A 20,148-nucleotide genomic window follows, 5' to 3' on the forward strand; every position below is an offset into this window, starting at 1 on the left:
TGTGTGGGGAGGCACTATAGGGACATTATACTGTGTGGGGGCAGCTAGGGGGGCATTTTTTACGGTGTGGTGGACACTAAGGGGTTGTTTACTATGTGGGGGCATTTATGGGCCTTATACTTTGCGGTTGCAGCTTTACGGGCGTTATATTGTGTAGGACGGCATTATGCATGGGCATTATACTATGTGGGGCAGATATAGGGGCATTATACTATGTGGGGCAGATATAGGGGCATTATACTTTGTGGGGGTAATTTATACTGTGTGGGGGCAGCTATAGGGGCATTACACTGTGTGGGGGCCACTAAGGGGTCATTATACTGTGTGGAGGCAGCTATGGGGGCATTATACTGTGTGGGGGCCACTAAGGGGTCATTATACTGTGTGGGGGCCACTAAGGGGTCATTATACTGGGTTGGGACCCTTTCAGATCTGTATCACCCCCCTGTTAACGCCTAGCTACACCTGTATGAGCCACTAATAGATGGGTCGGGTCACATAGCCCACCACCAGCAGCCATAGTTGGGCCTCAGCGACACACAGCAGCAGGATACCTAGAGCCCGTTCCATCCCCCACCCGCACAATTGTCGCTGTTTTCCATGTTCCAGGGACTTATTTTTGGAATGGACATATAAGTTTCTGCTGATGGGTGACACATAGATCTCCATAGACTCAAGTACAGAAAGCGTGTCACCGAGCCCGATCCACACTGCTGCTAAGCAACCGCCCCAGTCTGATATATAGAGATAAAAGGTGAGGGATGGACACATGGAAAACCAGAATGAAGCACATTGGAGAGTTTAGTTTAGGCCGGAGTGTCCCTTTAACAGGATATTCCATAAATGTCTGATAGATACGGGTCTCTCCTTTGGGAACCCCACCTATGTAGAGAAGAGGGGTCCCCTGACCTGCCTGATGTGGTGGTCGCTGCATCCAGGAGAAGAATGAATGTAGAGGGGGCCGCGCTCATCTGTTTCCCTTACACCAGTAGAAGTGAATAGAACGAGTCGTACATGTGTGACCACCTCTATCATGGGGTTCGTGTGGTTAATGCACGATCAACAGAGCCAGTGACGACGGGGCAACTCCAACAGGGTTTATTGTATCCAATGTTGACAGAACAACTCGCGTTCAATGCAGGAACAACACACAGTCCACAAGATCAGGTGATCACAGGAACATCTTCAGAGCGCCGGCCTCAGCTTCAGCTCTCCTGAAGGTCTAAATCCAGAAGATCTCCATCCTCCCCAGGACAATCCCTTATATCCACTCAGGGGGAGGAACATCTTGGCAGTTTCTAGTCACCATCATTATAATGACTTTAGTTTGTGTCTCTACTGTCTGTATGCGAGATGTGGTCCTTTGTGCTATCATGTGTATTGCCATAGCCGGGATGAGAATACAATGGGGAAGATAATTGGATCTGCCTTGTTTGCTGGTCTGGACCTGAGCTGAATGTAACTGTGGTGTCTCCTGATGACCCCCTGTGGAGACTGGACAATGAGGACACTTTATGTCTTGTGGACTTCACCTCTGACTTTTCTGATTGTCCATAGGCCGTAGACACAAACTGTGGTACCCGATTACAGAATCATTCCTCTCTACTGAGGGCTCACAATAAACCACACATAATGCGCCATCACACCCTCTTTATTAATTCTCTGCCTGGACCAGTCACCAGCAGCCCCCTCGCCCACATGGGTACGGGTCCCCCTCGCCCACATGGGTACGGGTCACCCCTCTGGGACCCATACCTCTCATCAATCAGACATTTATGATATATCTAGTAGATAATTGTCGGTGCTGGTCATGTCCCTTTATTCCATGTGGTGGAGGCTCGGAGAACCGGTTTCTGACGTCCCCTGTATGATTTTCTCCTCTTCTCATAAAGTCGCCTGCAGTACTACAACCACCAGTGGATCCATGTTCTCATCCAGAATGTTCCTTCTCCTGAATGACCCACCAACGATGGACAAGGACAGCAATGAGATGACCACAAGAATATTAAACTTCACCCTGGAGATCATCTACCTTCTGAGCGGAGAGGTAAACGTTTCTATATTTCTATGTTCTTTATTGTATTATGTAACAAGTCACACATAAGAGGAAGAAGCCGGTGTCCTGTATACCATCTACGAGACCTTCCAAGTGACGGGAAGAAGTGAAGATCAGCAAGCAATATGGTCAGTTATGTGTCATGGTGATAGTAATGTAGAGTAATGAGAATAGTAAGTAGTCACGTTGTAACCAGGATGAGAAGGACCACCGGGACCAGGAGGAGAAGGACCAGAGGAACCAGGAGAATCACATGGTCAGAGTCTGTCCTGGAGAGGAGGATTTCTACCACTAGTCTGACCTCTATATAGAAACATAGAAGATGACGGCAGGAGGAGAATCACATGGCCGGAAGTCTGTCCTGGAGAGGAGGATTTCTACCACTAGTCTGACATATATATAGAAACATAGAAGATGACTGCAGGAGGAGAATCACATGGCCGGAGTCTGTCCTGGAGATGTGGATTTCTACCACTAGTCTGACATCTATATAGAAACATAGAAGATGACGGCAGGAACCAGGAGAATCACATGGCCGGAGTCTGTCCTGGAGATGAGGATTTCTACCTCTAGTCTGAACTCTATATAGAAACATAGAAGATGATGGCAGGAGAAGAATCACATGGCCGGAGTCTGTCCTGGAGATGAGGATTTCTACCTCTAGTCTGAACTCTATATAGAAACATAGAAGATGATGGCAGGAGAAGAATCACATGGCCGGAGTCTGTCCTGGAGATGAGGATTTCTACCACTAGTCTGACCTACTATATAGAAACATAGAAGATGACGGCAGGAACCAGGAGAATCACATGGCTGGAGTCTGTCCTGGAGATGAGGATTTCTACCACTAGTCTGACATCTATATAGAAACATAGAAGATGACGGCAGGAGGAGAATCACATGGCCGGAGTCTGTCCTGGAGACGAGGATTTCTACCACTAGTCTGACATCTATATAGAAACATAGAAGATGACGGCAGGAGGAGAATCACATGGCCGGAGTCTGTCCTGGAGACGAGGATTTCTACCACTAGTCTGACCTCTATATAGAAACATAGAAGATGATGGCAGGAACCAGGAGAATCACATGGCCGGAGTCTGTCCTGGAGACGAGGATTTCTACCACTAGTCTGACATCTATATAGAAACATAGAAGATGACGGCAGGAACCAGGAGAATCACATGGCCGGAGTCTGTCCTGGAGACGAGGATTTCTACCACTAGTCTGACATCTATATAGAAACATAGAAGATGACGGCAGGAGGAGAATCACATGGCCGGAGTCTGTCCTGGAGATGAGGATTTCTACCACTAGTCTGACATCTATATAGAAACATAGAAGATGACGGCAGGAGGAGAATCACATGGCCGGAGTCTGTCCTGGAGACGAGGATTTCTACCACTAGTCTGACCTCTATATAGAAACATAGAAGATGATGGCAGGAACCAGGAGAATCACATGGCCGGAGTCTGTCCTGGAGACGAGGATTTCTACCACTAGTCTGACATCTATATAGAAACATAGAAGATGACGGCAGGAGGAGAATCACATGGCCGGAGTCTGTCCTGGAGATGAGGATTTCTACCACTAGTCTGACATCTATATAGAAACATAGAAGATGACGGCAGGAGGAGAATCACATGGCCGGAGTCTGTCCTGGAGATGAGGATTTCTACCACTAGTCTGACATCTATATAGATACATAGAAGATGACGGCGGGAGGAGAATCACATGGCCGGAGTCTGTCCTGGAGATGAGAATTTCTACCACTAGTCTGACATCTATATAGAAACATAGAAGATGACGGCAGGAGGAGAATTACATGGCCGGAGTCTGTCCTGGAGATGACGATTTCTACCACTAGTCTGACATCTATATAGAAACATAGAAGATGACGGCAAGAGGAGAATCACATGGCCGGAGTCTGTCCTGGAGACGAGGATTTCTACCACTAGTCTGACATCTATATAGAAACATAGAAGATGACGGCAGGAGGAGAATCACATGGCCGGAGTCTGTCCTGGAGACGAGGATTTCTACCACTAGTCTGACCTCTATATAGAAACATAGAAGATGACGGCAGGAGGAGAATTACATGGCCGGAGTCTGTCCTGGAGATGACGATTTCTACCACTAGTCTGACATCTATATAGAAACATAGAAGATGACGGCAAGAGGAGAATCACATGGCCGGAGTCTGTCCTGGAGACGAGGATTTCTACCACTAGTCTGACCTCTATATAGAAACATAGAAGATGACGGCAGGAACCAGGAGAATCACATGGCCGGAGTCTGTCCTGGAGACGAGGATTTCTACCACTAGTCTGACATCTATATAGAAACATAGAAGATGACGGCAGGAACCAGGAGAATCACATGGCCGGAGTCTGTCCTGGAGACGAGGATTTCTACCACTAGTCTGACATCTATATAGAAACATAGAAGATGACGGCAGGAGGAGAATTACATGGCCGGAGTCTGTCCTGGAGATGACGATTTCTACCACTAGTCTGACATCTATATAGAAACATAGAAGATGACGGCAAGAGGAGAATCACATGGCCGGAGTCTGTCCTGGAGACGAGGATTTCTACCACTAGTCTGACATCTATATAGAAACATAGAAGATGACGGCAGGAGGAGAATCACATGGCCGGAGTCTGTCCTGGAGACGAGGATTTCTACCACTAGTCTGACCTCTATATAGAAACATAGAAGATGACGGCAGGAGAATCACATGGCTGGAGTCTGTCCTGGAGATGAGGATTTCTACCACTAGTCTGACATCTATATAGAAACATAGAAGATGACGGCAGGAGGAGAATCACATGGCCGGAGTCTGTCCTGGAGACGAGGATTTCTACCACTAGTCTGACCTCTATATCGAAACATAGAAGATGACGGCAGGAACCAGGAGAATCACATGGCCGGAGTCTGTCCTGGAGACGAGGATTTCTACCACTAGTCTGACATCTATATAGAAACATAGAAGATGACGGCAGGAGGAGAATCACATGGCCGGAGTCTGTCCTGGAGATGAGGATTTCTACCACTAGTCTGACATCTATATAGAAACATAGAAGATGACTTCACCTGGTCCATCTAGTTGACTTTTATATCAATTCCTTCTTATATCTCTGAGGATAGATCTAGGATTACACCGGGCAGGTTTACATTTATGATTTTCCCCCACATTAATATCAGATTGTGCCCTCGTGTTGTAGTTTCTTTCTTCCTGTAATATATAAAGTTTTCCATCGTGTCCCATTATCCTTTGTTAAACAAACGAAGTTCTTAAGTATCTATCTCTCTCTCTCTCTCTCTCTCTCTCTCCATACACAGGAATACACAATAGTGAAGAAGACATGGGGTGACTGTGTGGCCCCCAGCAGTCATGAGTCTGGGGGATGGAGCCGGACCCCCATCACAGAGCCCTTTCCTCACTCCCGGATACATGAGAAGAACAATATGCAGAAGATCCTAGAACTTCTCCACAAGATGACTGAGCTGCTGACTGGAGAGGTGACGCTGCTGGGAATGCTGGGAAATTATACAGTATCAGCACTGGAGGAGTCTGGGTAATGACTGTGTCATTGTGTGTGTCAGGTTCCTATAAGGTGTCAGGACGTCGCTGTCTATTTCTCCATAGAGGAGTGGGAGTATGTAGAAGAGCACAAGGATCTGTACGAGGAGGTCATGATGGAGGACTACCGGCCACACACATCACAAGGTAAAACTATATATATATATTTATTTTAACCCATTAAATAATACCTGTAATTTCAGGTGACTTTACAGAATAATCTACTATGTGTGTGTGTGTGTACATGAGTAACTATTTCTGTCTATTATATAACTTCTGTAATTCATTTATCAGGTTTCCCCGCTGTAATCTCTATTTCTAATTGTCATTTGTCCCTGAACTCTAGATGTCCCCCTGCACATCACATAGAGGGAAGGGGAGATACTGCTGCTCTGTCAGTAGCACAAATTCACTGTATAAATTGATATAAATATAATTGTGCTCCCACAATATGAGAAAATTAGAAGGTTCACTGAAATGACAATTGAGTAAAATATACCTTTTATTAGTAACTCATTTTAAAAACAGGGGTAACACACCACTGTGAAATAAGCCCCACCGTGATAATTTAAAAACGTATTAAACAGAAAACACTGAGTCATTATGATAGATATATCTCAGTGTTTGTAACAATGTTTCACTGACAACAGCATTTGACCTGGGCACAACAGTAGTACAATCCCCAAAGTGCACCAGTGTCCGTGAACAAAACACCGGAACTCCTAGCGCTGGGTGTAAACAATGCTACTGTCCCCTATGCAGACATTCAGTATACAATGAAAGACCCTACGCGTTTCAGATACTCATCCTCAGGGGTCCGTATCTTGGTCACTCTGGCCTCATCACCAGCGATAATGGTATTCAACAGCAGATATTCTGCTGTGCGTCACGGGAAGATGCTCGTATCGATGTCAACGGCATACTTCATTACAGGCGCTAGGTTACTATAAGCCCCAAACTCCACCCCTCGTTTTGGCGGCGATACATAAACTGACCAATCACAACACCCTCTCGATTCGTGACACCTGCCCATGTGACCCCCCGCCGTCAGCTGACAGCCAGGGGTCATCATCGGCCGCATCAATCCGAACGCGCAGGCGCAGTGGGAGCCAGGGACGTATCGCCCGGACTGCCAGGTAGGAGGAAGGTAAGAGCAAGCCGATAATTTGTTTGTGAATATGTCTTGCGGGACAGTTACCCACCGCAAGTGGACTGCCTCAAATAAGCAACTCTTTAGTTTAAAAACACATATTAGGTGGACGAGATAGCGGAATCCCTCCCATTTGAAATATTTAAGCACAAGATCTCTAAATATGTTAAGGGGCCAATATGGCCATATCAAACATAGTGAACTATGCAAAATACCACCCAACCAAAAGGCCACCCAAGGTGAATATTGGCCGTCTAAGGTGGAGGAATAGTATAACATATTAAATAAAACAAGTATAATTAGTCTGCTCGTTTAAACCCGCTGGTTGTATGCATGCCAATCTATGGATCCATTGGGCTTCTTTGCGTAGAATAAGGTTGTCCCAATCACCTCCTCTTTTGGGGGGTCTAATAAGTTCAATTGCTTGAAACTTTAAACATGCTGCTTGGCCTTGGTGTTTGGCATGCACATGCTTAGATATTGGGGTGTCCCTAGCATGGATAATATCTCCAACATGCTCCCTTATCCGGCGCCGAAATTGTCGCGCCGTTTTTCCCACATAATTAAGGGGGCATGGGCATGTAATGAGGTAAACCACCCCCGCTGTTTTGCAATTGACAAAATCCCGAATGTTGTATTTCTCCTGTGTTGCAACACCCTCAGAAGCAGCACGGAGGATATAGTATAGCTGTGACTCAAGCACCTAGTGAAGATAAAACTTTACTAGGAGAAGTATCCGCATGTAGTACATTATACAGCAGTAATGAGCAGTGTAGCTGTGACTCCCAGCACTGGGGTGAGAGAGAGCACTTACTGGCAGCAGCATGGAGGACATTATACAGCAGTGATGAGCAGTGTAGCTGTGACTCCCAGCACTGGGGTGAGAGAGAGCACTTACTGGAAGCAGCATGGAGGACATTATACAGCAGTGATGAGTAGTGTAGCTGTGACTCCCAGCACTGGGGTGAGAGAGTTACTGGAAGCAGCATGGAGGACATTTTACAGCAGTGATGAGCAGTGTAGCTGTGACTCCCAGCACTGGGGGGAAAGAGAACACTTATTGGAAGCAGCATGGAGGACATGATACAGCAGTGATGAGCAGTTTAGCTGTGACTCCCAGCACTGGGGTGAGAGAGTTACTGGAAGCAGCATGGAGGACATTTTACAGCAGTGTAGCTGTGACTCCCAGCACTGGGGGGAAAGAGAACACTTACTGGAAGCAGAATGGAGGACATTATACAGTAGTGATGAGCAGTGTAGCTATGACTCCCAGCATTGGGTGAGAGAGAACACTTACTGGAAGTAGCATGGAGGACATTATAAAGCAGTGATGAGCAGTGTAGCGGTGACACCCAGCACTGGGGTGAGAGAGAACACTTACTGGAAGCAGCATGGAGGATATTCTACAGCAGTGTAGCTGTGACTCCCAGCACTGGGGTGAGCGAGAGCACTTACTGGAAGCAGCATGGAGGACATTATACAGCAGTGATGAGCAGTCTAGCAGTGACTCCCAGCACTGGGGTGAGAGAGAGCACTTACTGGAAGCAGCATGGAGGATTTTATACAGCAGTAATGAGCAGTGTAGCTGTGACTCTCCGCATTGTGGTGAGATAGTAAAATATTGCTGCTTTTAGTAATGTAACACAATTGTGGACACCATGTAACTGTCTTTTTTGAGGAGGCCTGTGAGTCTGCCACTAGTTCCCCCATCCTTTATAGTTGGAGTATTTCCTGGAAGCGTTCAATGATTTTTGGGAGGCATGAGTTTTTCCTTAGGGTATTATAGTCCTGGCTGCTATTAACAGGAATCTGAGAAGACTCTTAGAAGCCATAAAGGAATTATAGATCGCAGTAAAACTGCCGGATCATTAGAGATGGAAAACCCATGCTCTTACCAATCAACGCCACCACTTTAGTCTATAAGCCTGTATGGGGGGGGGAGGAACACTCCCACCATATGTGCGGCATTACCCCACAGGCCTGGCAGCATTGATCTGAGACCGCTGGATACAGTAAAAGTAGCACCACCGACACCCTGTAACAGCGGGATAACATTTTGTAGTTTTGTCTCTTGAGCTTTGCAGGATGTGAGAATTTATGGCAGAGTGAAGGATTTTGTCCCATCAGCTGAGGGAATATATGGTTGAGTTTTTTGTTTTTTTCCCAAGAAGAGTGGAATGTAGGGGATATAGCAGAATTTAGTGATAAAAAATTTATAATGGAAATTACTTTGGGAGGGTGTCCTAGATGCAAAACTTCTCATAAGGAGTCCGAGAACATGCATTTTCAAATGAAGTTTTTGGGCATCTTAGAAATGTCTCGTATTCCGATCATTTCCTGGACCATCGTAGAAATGTCTCGTATGAAGGTATTCCAATCATTTCCCGGATGATCGTAGAAATGTCTGGTATGAAGGTATTCTAATAATTTCCTGGACGATCGTAGAAATGTCTCGTATGAAGGTATTCTGATCATTTCCTGAACCATCGTAGAAATGTCTCGTATGAAGGTATTCCAATAATTTCCTGGACCATCGTAGAAATGTCTCGTATGAAGGTATTCCAATCATTTCCTGGACCATCGTAAAAATGTCTCGTATGAAGGTATTCCAATCATTTCCTGGGCGATCGTAGAAATGTCTCGTATGAAGGTTTTCCGATCATCTCAGAAGAGCGAAGGCAGGCACGTTGGACAGTGATCGAAATGACGTGGTCAGACCTGAAGGAAATGCCAGATTTCCAGATAAAAGGGGTAGAGGGCCATCCATTGAAAAGAGGCTTGTTTAACCCCTTCAGGACGCAGCCTTGTTTTGGCCTTAAGGCTCAGAGCGCATTTTTCAAATCTGACATATTTCACTTTATGTGGTAATAACGTCGGAATGCTTAAACCTATCCAAGCGATTCTGAGATTGTTTTCTCGTGACACATTGGGCTTCATGTTCGCGGTAAAATTTGGTCGATATATTCAGTGTTTATTGGTGAAAAATTGCAAAATTGAGAGAAAATTTTGAAAAAATAGCATTTTTCAGAATTTAAATGCATCTGCTTGTAAAACAGACGGTTATACCACCCAAAATAGCCACTAGTTCACATTTCCCATATGTCTACTTTAGATTGGCATCGTTTTTTGAACATTCTTTTATTTTTCTTGGACGTTACAAGGCTTAGAACATAAACAGCAATTTCTCATATTTTTAAGAAAATTTCAAAAGCCTTTTTTTTAAGGTACCTCTTGAGTTCTGAAGTGGCTTTGAGGGGCCTCTGTATTGGAAACCCTGATAAAACACCCCATTTTCAAAACAGCATTTAGAAAGTTTTTTAACCCTTCAGGCATTTCACAGAAATTAAAGCAAAGTGGAGGTGAAATTTGCAAATTTAATTTTTCTTGCTGAATTTCAATTTTATTCAATTTTTTTCTGTAACACAGAAGGTTTTACCAGAGAAACACTACTAAATATGTATTGTCCAGATTCTGAAGTTTTTAGAAATGTCCCACATGTGTCTCTAGTGGCTCGTGGAATAAAACACAAGCCCTAGAAGCAAAGAAGCACCTCGTGCATTTTGAGGCCTCTTTTTTTTATTAGAATATATTTTAGGCAGCATGCCAGGTTTGAAGAGGTGTTGAGGTGCCAAAACAGTAGGAATCCTCCAATAGTGACCCCATTTTGGAAACTACGCCCCTCAAGGAATTAATCTATGGTTGTTGTTACCATTTTGACCGCACAGTTTTTTCACAGCACGTATTTGAATTGGGCTGTGAAATGAAAATAATTTCATTTTTTCCAATAAAATGTCATTTGTGATCAAAAATTCTTATTTTCACAGGGAACAAAATACCCCATTGTGTTGCCCAATTTGTCCTTAGTGTGGCAATACCCCATTTGTGGTGATAAACCGCCGTTTGGGCCCATGAGAGGGCTCAGAACGAAAGGAGCGCTATGTGTTTGTTGGCGTCCAGATTTTGCTGGATTGGTTTTCGGGTGCCATGTCGCATTTGCAGAGCCCCAGAGATATCAAAGCAATGGAAACCCACCATAAGTGACCCCATTTTGGAAACTACACCCCTCAAGGAATTCAAATATGGTTGTTGTTACAATTTTGACCACACAGTTTTTTCACAGCACATATTTGAATTGGGCTGTGAAATGAAAATAATTTCATTTTTTCCAATAAGATGTCATTTTTTATCAAAATTTCTTATTTTCACAGGGAACAAAATACCCCATTTTGTTGCCCAATTTCTCCTGAGTGCAGCAATACCCCATTTGTGGCGATAAACTGCCGTTTGGGCCCATGGGAGGCCTCAGAAGGGAAGGAGCGATGTGTGGTCTTTGAAGTGCAGATTTTGCTGGTTTGGTTTTCGGGTTCCGTGTCGCATTTGCAGAGCCCCAGAGATATCAAAGCAATGGAAACCCACCAGAAGTGACCCCATTTTGGAAACTACATCCCTCAAGGAATTCATTTATGGCTGTTGTGACCATTTTTACCCCATAGTTTTTTCACAGAACTTATTTGAATTGGGCTGGGAATTAATACAAAATAGTTTTTTTCAAATAATATGTAGTTTTGGCTGAAAATTTTTTATTTCCACAAGAAACAAAATACCCCATTCTGTTGCGCAATTTGTTCTGAGTGCCACAATACCCCATTTGTGGTGAAATACTGCCGTTTGGGCCCATGGGAGGGCTCAGAAGGAAAGGAACACTATTTGGCCTACTGGGGATTTTCTAGTGCGAAGTCATGTGTATGCAGAAGCCCCTGAGGTACCAGTACAGTTGAAACCCCCGAGAAGTGACCCCGTTTTAAAAACTACACCCTTAAGGCATTCATCTAGAGGTGTAGTGAGCATTTTGACCGGAGACCTACACCCCATAAACTGTAATGTGGGTTCTCCCGTGTATGGCAATACCCTACATGTGGCTGTTATCAGCTGCCTGGGCACACAGCAGGGCCCAGAGGGGAAAGACGAGGGGTGATAAGCTGTGCGGAGGGCATCAGGGTAAGTAAAATTGGGGTAAATTATAAACCAAGGGATGTATGATCAATTTTAAAACACTCTTTCATACAGAGCTCTGGTTATTCGGGACACGCGTCACATTGATATATTGTGTCCTCCCTTATCGCCCTCTTATAGCAGACTTTGCACCTCTTTTGACTTTTTCCCTTCTTGCCAGTTTGGGGAACTTCTCCTGGAAAGTGTTGCCGCCCTGGTACGATGCGTGTGGCCCCGCTTCCAGAAGTACTGGGTGCCCCCCCTTCTTGGTCCCTAAAGATTAGGTTCTTGATAATCACCTATTGAAATTCCAGGAAAGTTCCCCTCTGGCCTGCACATCGATGTAGTACGTACGTGTTGTACAATGCCATCTGTATGAGGTGCCCAGCCAGCTTCTTATACCTCACCGCATGGCGCTTCAGGACTTGATCTGACAAGTCCACCCCTCCCATGCACCTATTGTAGTCCAGGATGCAGTCTGGTTTGGGGGTGGCCTTTCCTTCATATATCCTAAACCTGTAGGTATACCCTGATGCACTCTCGCACAGCTTATACATCTTCACGCCATACCTTGCCCTCTTACCCGGCAGGTACTCGTGGAATTGAACCCTCCCTTTAAATTCTACCAAGAACTCATCAATAGAAATACACGCCTCGGTGGTGAATGCTGGGAAAACCGGGCACTGAAACGGTCTAATAGGGGTCTCCGTTTATACAAACGGTCAAAACTGGGGTCGTCTTGGAGTGGGCAATGCTCATTAGGAGAAGCGAAGTATTGCCTCATTTTTATTGTTTTTTAGTTTCCAGTTCAGTTCTGAAGTTGCTTTGAGGGGCCTATATATTAGAAACCCCTATGAAAAACCCCATTTTAGAAACTAGACCCCTCAAAGTATTCACAACAGCATTTAGAAAGTTTATGAACTCTTAAGGGGTTTTACAGGAAATTAGAGCAAAGTAGAGGTGAAATGTACATTTTTATTTTTGTCAGAAAATCCTTTTTATACTATTTTTTCCTATAACACAAAAGGTTTTACCAGAGAAACGCAACTTAATACTTATTGCCCGGATTTTGCAGTTTTGAGAAATATCCCACACGTGGCCCTAGTGTGATAATGGACTGAAGCCCCGGCCTCCGAAGCAAAGGAGCATCTGGTGGATTTTGAGGCCTCTTTTTTATTAGGCACCATGTCCGGTTTGAAGAGGTCTTGTGGTGCCAAAACAGTGGAAACCCCCCAAAAGTGACCTAAATTTGGAAACTAGACCCCTTGAGAAATCCATTGTAGTTTTCTTGGGGTGCATGCGGCTTTTTGATCAGTTTTTATTCTATTTTTAGGTGGCGTGGTGACTAAAAAACAGCAATTCTACTATTGTTTTTTTATTCAATTTTTTTTTTTACAGCGTTCACCGTGCGCTATAAATGACATATTCACGTTATTCTGCGCGGCGATACGATTACGGTGATACCAGATGTTTATAGTTTTTTATGTCTTATGGCGTTTGCACAATAAAATACGTTTTGTAAACAATCATTCACTTTTTGTGTTCCTTATTCTAAGAGCCAGAACTTTTTTATTTTTCAATCAATAAAGCCGTGCGAGGACTCATTTTTTGCGTAACGAACTGTAGTTTCCATCAGTACCATTTTTAGGTACATGCGACTTTTTGATCTTTTTATTCCATTTTTTTGGTTTGTGAAGTGACCAAACAATTGTGATTGTGGTTCTGTTTATTATTATTTTCGTTTACGGCGTTCACCGTGCGGGATAAATAATGAAATAATTTTGTAGTTCAGGTCGTTACGGACGCGGCGATACCAATTATGTATAGTTTATTTGTTTGTTTATATATTTTTATTAATAATAAAGGACTGATAAGGGAAAAAGGGGGATTTTTACTTTTAAAACTTTTATTTTCTTATTTTTACACAACTTTTTTTTAACTTTATTACTTTGTCCCATTAGGGGACTTGAGGGCAGGAGGCCCTGATCGCTATTCTAATACACTGCACTAAATGCGTAGTGCAGTGTATTAGAACTGTCAGCTACTCACTGACCGCAAGCATAGTGGGTCCTGACTAGGGCATAGCCGGACGCCATTGTTTGGTGTCCGGTTGCCATAGTCACCATCGCCGGCCGCTATCGTGTAGCAGGCCAGCGATGGCAGCTTAACCCCTAAAAAGCCGCGATCTCGATAGAACGCGGCTTTTAAGGGGTTAATCAGCGGGGACACAGCGATCGGTCCCCGCTGTAGGAGCTGTGACAGCTGCTGTACAAGACAGCAGCTGTCACAGCTCCTGTATGTGTCGGGAGGACGGCCGAAACGGCCGTTACTCACGAGACATACTATTTGGTCATGGAGCGCGAACGATAAAGCTGCCATGACCTAATAGTACGTCCAGGAGCGGGAAGGGGTTAAGATGAAGAAGAATTACATGCACGCACCCAAATCGTTTGCTATAAAGGGAAGTGATGATTTGTGACATACTGTCCAAGTCGCTTTGCTAGTCCAAGGGATCACAGTTAAAGGAACCTGTCAAATTGGAGCTTCTAAGCCAACCCAAAGCTTGGACTGTTCATGGAGGGACCAGTCAATAACTAAATCTCAAGGAGAGCTTAAAGTCTCCACAACGCATCGGGTACCCTACATGCACTGTATAAGGTCATCTAATACCTTCAAGAGAAGGAGGTACCTGGCTTTTGTTGGGCACACACACATTTGCTTTAGTAAAGATGCGATCTTTAATCTCGCATTGGAATAAGAAATAATGCACATTGTCCTATTCAGGAGTACAGTGTATAGCACTATTATATTCAGGATTACAGTGTATAGTACTAGTATATTCAGGAGTACTGTGTATAGTACTGTTATATTCAGGAGCGCAGTGTATAGTACTATTATATTCAAGAGTACAGTGTATAGTACTATTATATTCAGGAGTACAGTGTATAGCACTATTATATTCAGGATTACAGTGTATAGTACTATTATATTCAGGATTACAGTGTATAGTACTATTATATTCAGGATTACAGTGTATAGTACTATTATATTCAGGAGTACAGTGTATAGCACTATTATATTCAGGAGCGCAGTGTATAGTACTATTATATTCAGGAGTACAGTGTATAGTACTATTATATTCAGGAGTGCAGTGTATAGTACTATTATGTTCAGGAGCGCAGTGTATAGTACTATTATATTCAGGAGCGCAGTGTATAGTACTATTATATTCAGGAGTGCAGTGTATAGCACTATTATATTCAGGATTACAGTGTATAGTACTAGTATATTCAGGAGCACAGTGTATAGTACTGTTATATTCAGGAGCGCAGTGTATAGTACTATTATATTCAAGAGTACAGTGTATAGTACTATTATATTCAGGAGTACAGTGTATAGCACTATTATATTCAGGAGTGCAGTGTATAATACTATTATATTCAGGATTACAGTGTATAGTACTATTATATTCAGGATTACAGTGTATAGTACTATTATATTCAGGTGTACAGTGTATAGTACTATTATATTCAGGAGTACAGTGTATAGCACTATTATATTCAGGAGCGCAGTGTATAGCACTATTATATTCAGGAGCGCAGTGTATAGTACTATTATATTCAGGAGCGCAGTGTATAGTACTATTATATTCAGGAGTACAGTGTATAGTACTATTATATTCAGGAGTACAGTGTATAGTGCTATTATATTCAGGAGTACAGTGTATAGTGCTATTATATTCAGGAGCGCAGTGTATAGTACTATTATATTCAGGAGTACAGTGTATAGTACTATTATATTCAGGAGTGCAGTGTATAGTACTATTATATTCAGGAGCGCAGTGTATAGTGCTATTATATTCAGGAGCGCAGTGTATAGTACTATTATATTCAGGAGCGCAGTGTATAGTACTATTATATTCAGGAGCACAGTGTATAGTACTATTATATTCAGGAGTACAGTGTATAGTACTATTATATTCAGGAGTGCAGTGTATAGTACTATTATATTCAGGAGCGCAGTGTATAGTACTATTATATTCAGGAGCGCAGTGTATAGTACTATTATATTCAGGAGTGCAGTGTATAGTACGATTATATTCAGGAGTGCAGTGTATAGTACGATTATATTCAGGAGTGCAGTGTATAGTACGATTATATTCCGGAGTGCAGTGTATAGTACGATTATATTCCGGAGTGCAGTGTATAGTGCTATTCTATTCAGGAGCGCAGTGTATAGTGCTATTCTATTCAGGAGCGCAGTGTATAGTACTATTATATTCAGGAGCGCAGTGTATAGTACGATTATATTCCGGAGCGCAGTGTATAGTACTATTATATTCAGGAGCACAGTGTATAGTACTATTCTATTCAGAAGCACAGTGTATGATACATATGTACGGGCCCCCCCCCCCCTCGTCCACATGGCTACGGGTCACCCCTCTGGGACCCGGACCTCTCATCAATCAGTCATTAATGATATATCCTGCAGATAATTGTCGTTGCTGATCATGCCCCTTTATTCCATGTGGTGGAGACTCGGAGAACCGGTTTGTCTCAATAAGTCATCCCCTCTGATTCTCTTCTCATAAAGACGCCTGCAGTACTACAACCTCCAGTGGATCCATGTTCTCATCCAGAATGTTCCTTCTGAATGTCCCACCAACGATGGACAAGGACAGCAATGAGATGACCACAAGAATTTTAAAATTCACCCTGGAGATCATCTACCTGCTGAGCGGAGAGGTAAACGTTTCTATATTTCTATGTTCTTTATTGTATTATGTAACAAGTCACACATAAGAGGAAGAAGCCAGTGTCCTGTATACCATCTACGAGACCTTCCAAGTGACGGGAAGAAGTAAAGATCACCCAGCAATATGGTCAGTTATGTGTCATGGTAATACTAGTGTAGAGTAATGAGAATAGTAAGTAGTCACGTTGTAACCAGGAGGAGAAGGACCACCGGAACCAGGAGGAGAAGGACCACCGGAACCAGGAGGAGAAGGACCAGAGGAACCAGGAGAATCACATGGCCGGAGTCTGTCCTGGAGACGAGGATTTCTACCACTAGTCTGACATCTATATAGAAACATAGAAGATGACGGCAGGAGGAGAATCACATGGCCGGAGTCTGTCCTGGAGACGAGGATTTCTACCACTAGTCTGACATCTATCTAGAAACATAGAAGATGACGGAAGGAGGAGAATCACATGGTCCATTTACTGTTGGTTTTCCAAACACATCTGCTGTAAGTTTGTACCGAGCATCTAATTAGTCAGTGAAATAAAAAAATGTTTTGATTTACCCCCACTCAGGCAGATTGTGCCCTCGTCTTCTTGTGTTGTTCTTTCTTTCCTCCTGTAACATATAAAGGTTTCCATCATGTCCCATTTTCCTTAAGTTCAACAAAAGAAGTTCTTTAAGTGTCTCTCTCTTTCTCTCCATACACAGGAATACACAATAGTGAAGAAGACATCAGGTGACTGTGTAGCCCCCAGCAGTCATGAGTCGGGGGGATGGAGCAGGAACCGGAACCCCATCATAGAGCTCCCTCCTCACTCCCGGATACATGAGAAGAACAATAAGAAGAAGATCCTAGAACTTCTCCACAAGAAGACTGAGCTGCTGACTGGGGAGGTGACACTGCTGGGAAATTATAAAGTATCAGCACTGGGGGAGTCTTGGTAATGACAGTATCATTGTGTCTGTCAGGTTCCTATAAGGCGTCAGGACTTCGCTGTCTATTTCTCCATGGAGGAGTGGGAGTATGTAGAAGAACACAAGGATCTGCACAAGGAGGTCATGATGGAGGACCACCGGCCGCGCACATCACAAGGTAAACGATCTATAAATAATATCTGAACACTTACTGGAAGCAGCATGGTGGACATTATTCAGCAGTGATGAGCAGTGTAGCTGTGACTCCCAGCACTGGGGTGAGAGAGAGAACATTTACTGGAAGCAGCATGGAGGACATTATACAGCAGTGATGAGCAGTGTAGCTGTGACTCCCAGCACTGGGGTGAGAGAGCACTTACTGGAAGCAGCATGGAGGACATTATACAGCAGTGCTGAGCAGTGTAGCTGTTACTCCCAGCACTGGGGTGAGAGAGCATTTACTGGAAGCAGCATGGAGGACATTATACAGCAGTGATGAGCAGTGTAGCTGTGTCTTCCATCACTGGGGTGAGAGAGAACACTTACTGGTAACAGCATGGAGGACATTATATAGCAGTGTAGCTATGACTCCCAGCACTGGGGTGAGAGAGAACACTTACTGGTAACAGCATGGAGGACATTATACAGCAGTGATGAGCAGTGTAGCTGCTACTTCTAGCACTGGGGTGAGAGAGCACTTACTGAAAGCAGCATGGAAGACATTCTACAGCAGTGATGAGCAGTGTAGCTGTGACTCCCAGCCCTGGGGTGAGAGAGAACACTTATTGGAAGCAGCATGGAGGACATTATACAGCAGTGTAGCTGTGACTCCCAGCACTGGGCTGAGAGAGAACACTTACTGGAAGCTGCATGGAGGACATTATACAGCAGTGATGAGCAGTGTAGCTGTGACTCGCAGCGCTCGGGTGAGAGAGAGCACTTACTGGAAGCAGCATGGAGGACATTATAAAGCAGTGATGAGCAGTGTAGCTGTGACTCCCAGCACTTGGGTGAGATAGTAGAAGTTTGCTGTTTTTAGTAATGTTGTACATTTTTCTGTAATATGATTTATTATTAAGTTTCTTATCTTCGCTTGCACTATTACTTATTGGGAAATTTTAAATGACAATTACTCTTTTTTATCCCCTTCCCAACCTTTGAGGTATACATACATCTTAGCCGGGTAGAGGGCAATAGGAGCGGGCTTACGGGCTTAGCCTGCACTATATTAAGTGGGTGTGCACGTCACTGTAACAAGCTGGATCCCGCTCGTTTAACCCCTTAGATGCCGAGGTCAAATGCGATTGTGGCATCTAAGCCATTAGAGGAGGGGCGATTGCTGAGTGACAATGGGTCTCATGGCAGCCTGGGGCCAAATGGTGGCCCCCAGGTCTGCCTTCTTGGTGCCCTGCCAGATGTATGATTTACTGCAATACATTAGTTCAAGTACCTTAGGGGGACTAATAAAAAAAAAAAAAAGTGAAGAAGATTAAAGTGATTTTTGATGTACAAAAAAAATATTAAAAGTTCAAAAAGCCGTCGTTTTCCCCTGAAGCATTGTGGGAAAAAAAGGAAAAATAGTTAACATAATTGGTATAGCCGCATCCCTTAAGTCTGAACTATTACAATTTCACATTATTTAACTTGCACATTGAACGCAGCAAAAAAATTATTTAAAAAAATACTGATTTGAAAAAAAACGCCAGTCGCTGTTTTTTCGTCACCTCATTTCCCACAAAAAAGGTTATTAAAAGTGATCAAAAACGGACGTACTCAAAAATGCTACCATTAATATTTCTTGTTGAGCCAATAGCAACCATAATAATATTTCAAGTACATAATTATAAATCTTCATTAAAATGCTGACATCCGGTAACCCCTGGAGACAAACATACAAGGGGGTGGTGTTAACTGTTCTTTGCCATGAGGGAGATAACGACAAACAGCTTCATTTTGTGTCTGGGTGTTCAGCCAACCCACTACAATGGGATGTATGAAGGCCACACTATGAACACATAAAGATAACACATTTATTTGGGACTCGAGCAGAACTATGTAGAGGAAAGGTCGTTAAAATAATGGAGAATACACATCTTCGTAATTCGGCATCCTGCTTGATAATTCATAATGTACCATCCTTCACACAGGCATTAGTGATTGAATGGGTCGTCGTAAGGAGCTCACTGAATTCCTGCGTGGTTCTGTAATAGGATGTGACCGACATAAGGCATTTTGGATGATTGTACCTTCCAACTTTGTAGGAACAGTTTTGGGTTCAATCTTCTCTGTTCCCCCATGAATGCGGTGATGGAGGAGACCCTTCTTTCTTTTCCCCGGGGGCACAGGCGGTGTAACGCCGAGGAAGGAGCGGCAACGGAATTTCTGCCGCCAAATTGAAGATCCGGACAGCGGTGTCCAGCCTCGGCAATTCAGGATGAGTTTCACTCCCCTGGGGAAGTAGCCCCGAGAGTCCTGGGCAGGTAGCATTTCTCCCCGGCAGAAACACCTGACCGGAGTTCACATGCGGAGGTGCGCAGTGTCGGCTGCCGCTATACTAGGCCGCGGGACGGCCTCTCCTGCCTGCAGGCTCGGGTGAGTGGACCCCCCACTTGGATAATACCCCTACAGACTCCTGGATACCCCATCGCTCCCCCTGAGCCCTGCAGATTGCCCGAAGTGGAGTACAAATCTTACGAGTGTTTACAC

General features: G+C 43.9%; 1 protein-coding gene across 1 annotated transcript in view; it reads left to right on the plus strand.

Moving 5' to 3' along the window:
- Positions 1-20,148, plus strand: part of LOC142664836 (uncharacterized) — a 46,030-nt gene that overhangs the window by 12,997 nt on the left and 12,885 nt on the right. The window contains exons 2-7 of the mRNA XM_075844209.1: positions 1,893-2,047; positions 5,399-5,578; positions 5,663-5,786; positions 16,375-16,526; positions 17,236-17,421; positions 17,497-17,620. Of these exons, the coding sequence (XP_075700324.1) occupies positions 1,925-2,047; positions 5,399-5,578; positions 5,663-5,786; positions 16,375-16,526; positions 17,236-17,421; positions 17,497-17,620 (889 nt within the window). The 5' untranslated portion in view covers positions 1,893-1,924. The remainder of the gene's footprint in view (positions 1-1,892; positions 2,048-5,398; positions 5,579-5,662; positions 5,787-16,374; positions 16,527-17,235; positions 17,422-17,496; positions 17,621-20,148) is intronic.

Source organism: Rhinoderma darwinii, chromosome 1, assembly GCF_050947455.1.
Source record: "Rhinoderma darwinii isolate aRhiDar2 chromosome 1, aRhiDar2.hap1, whole genome shotgun sequence".
Lineage (NCBI taxonomy): Eukaryota > Metazoa > Chordata > Amphibia > Anura > Rhinodermatidae > Rhinoderma > Rhinoderma darwinii.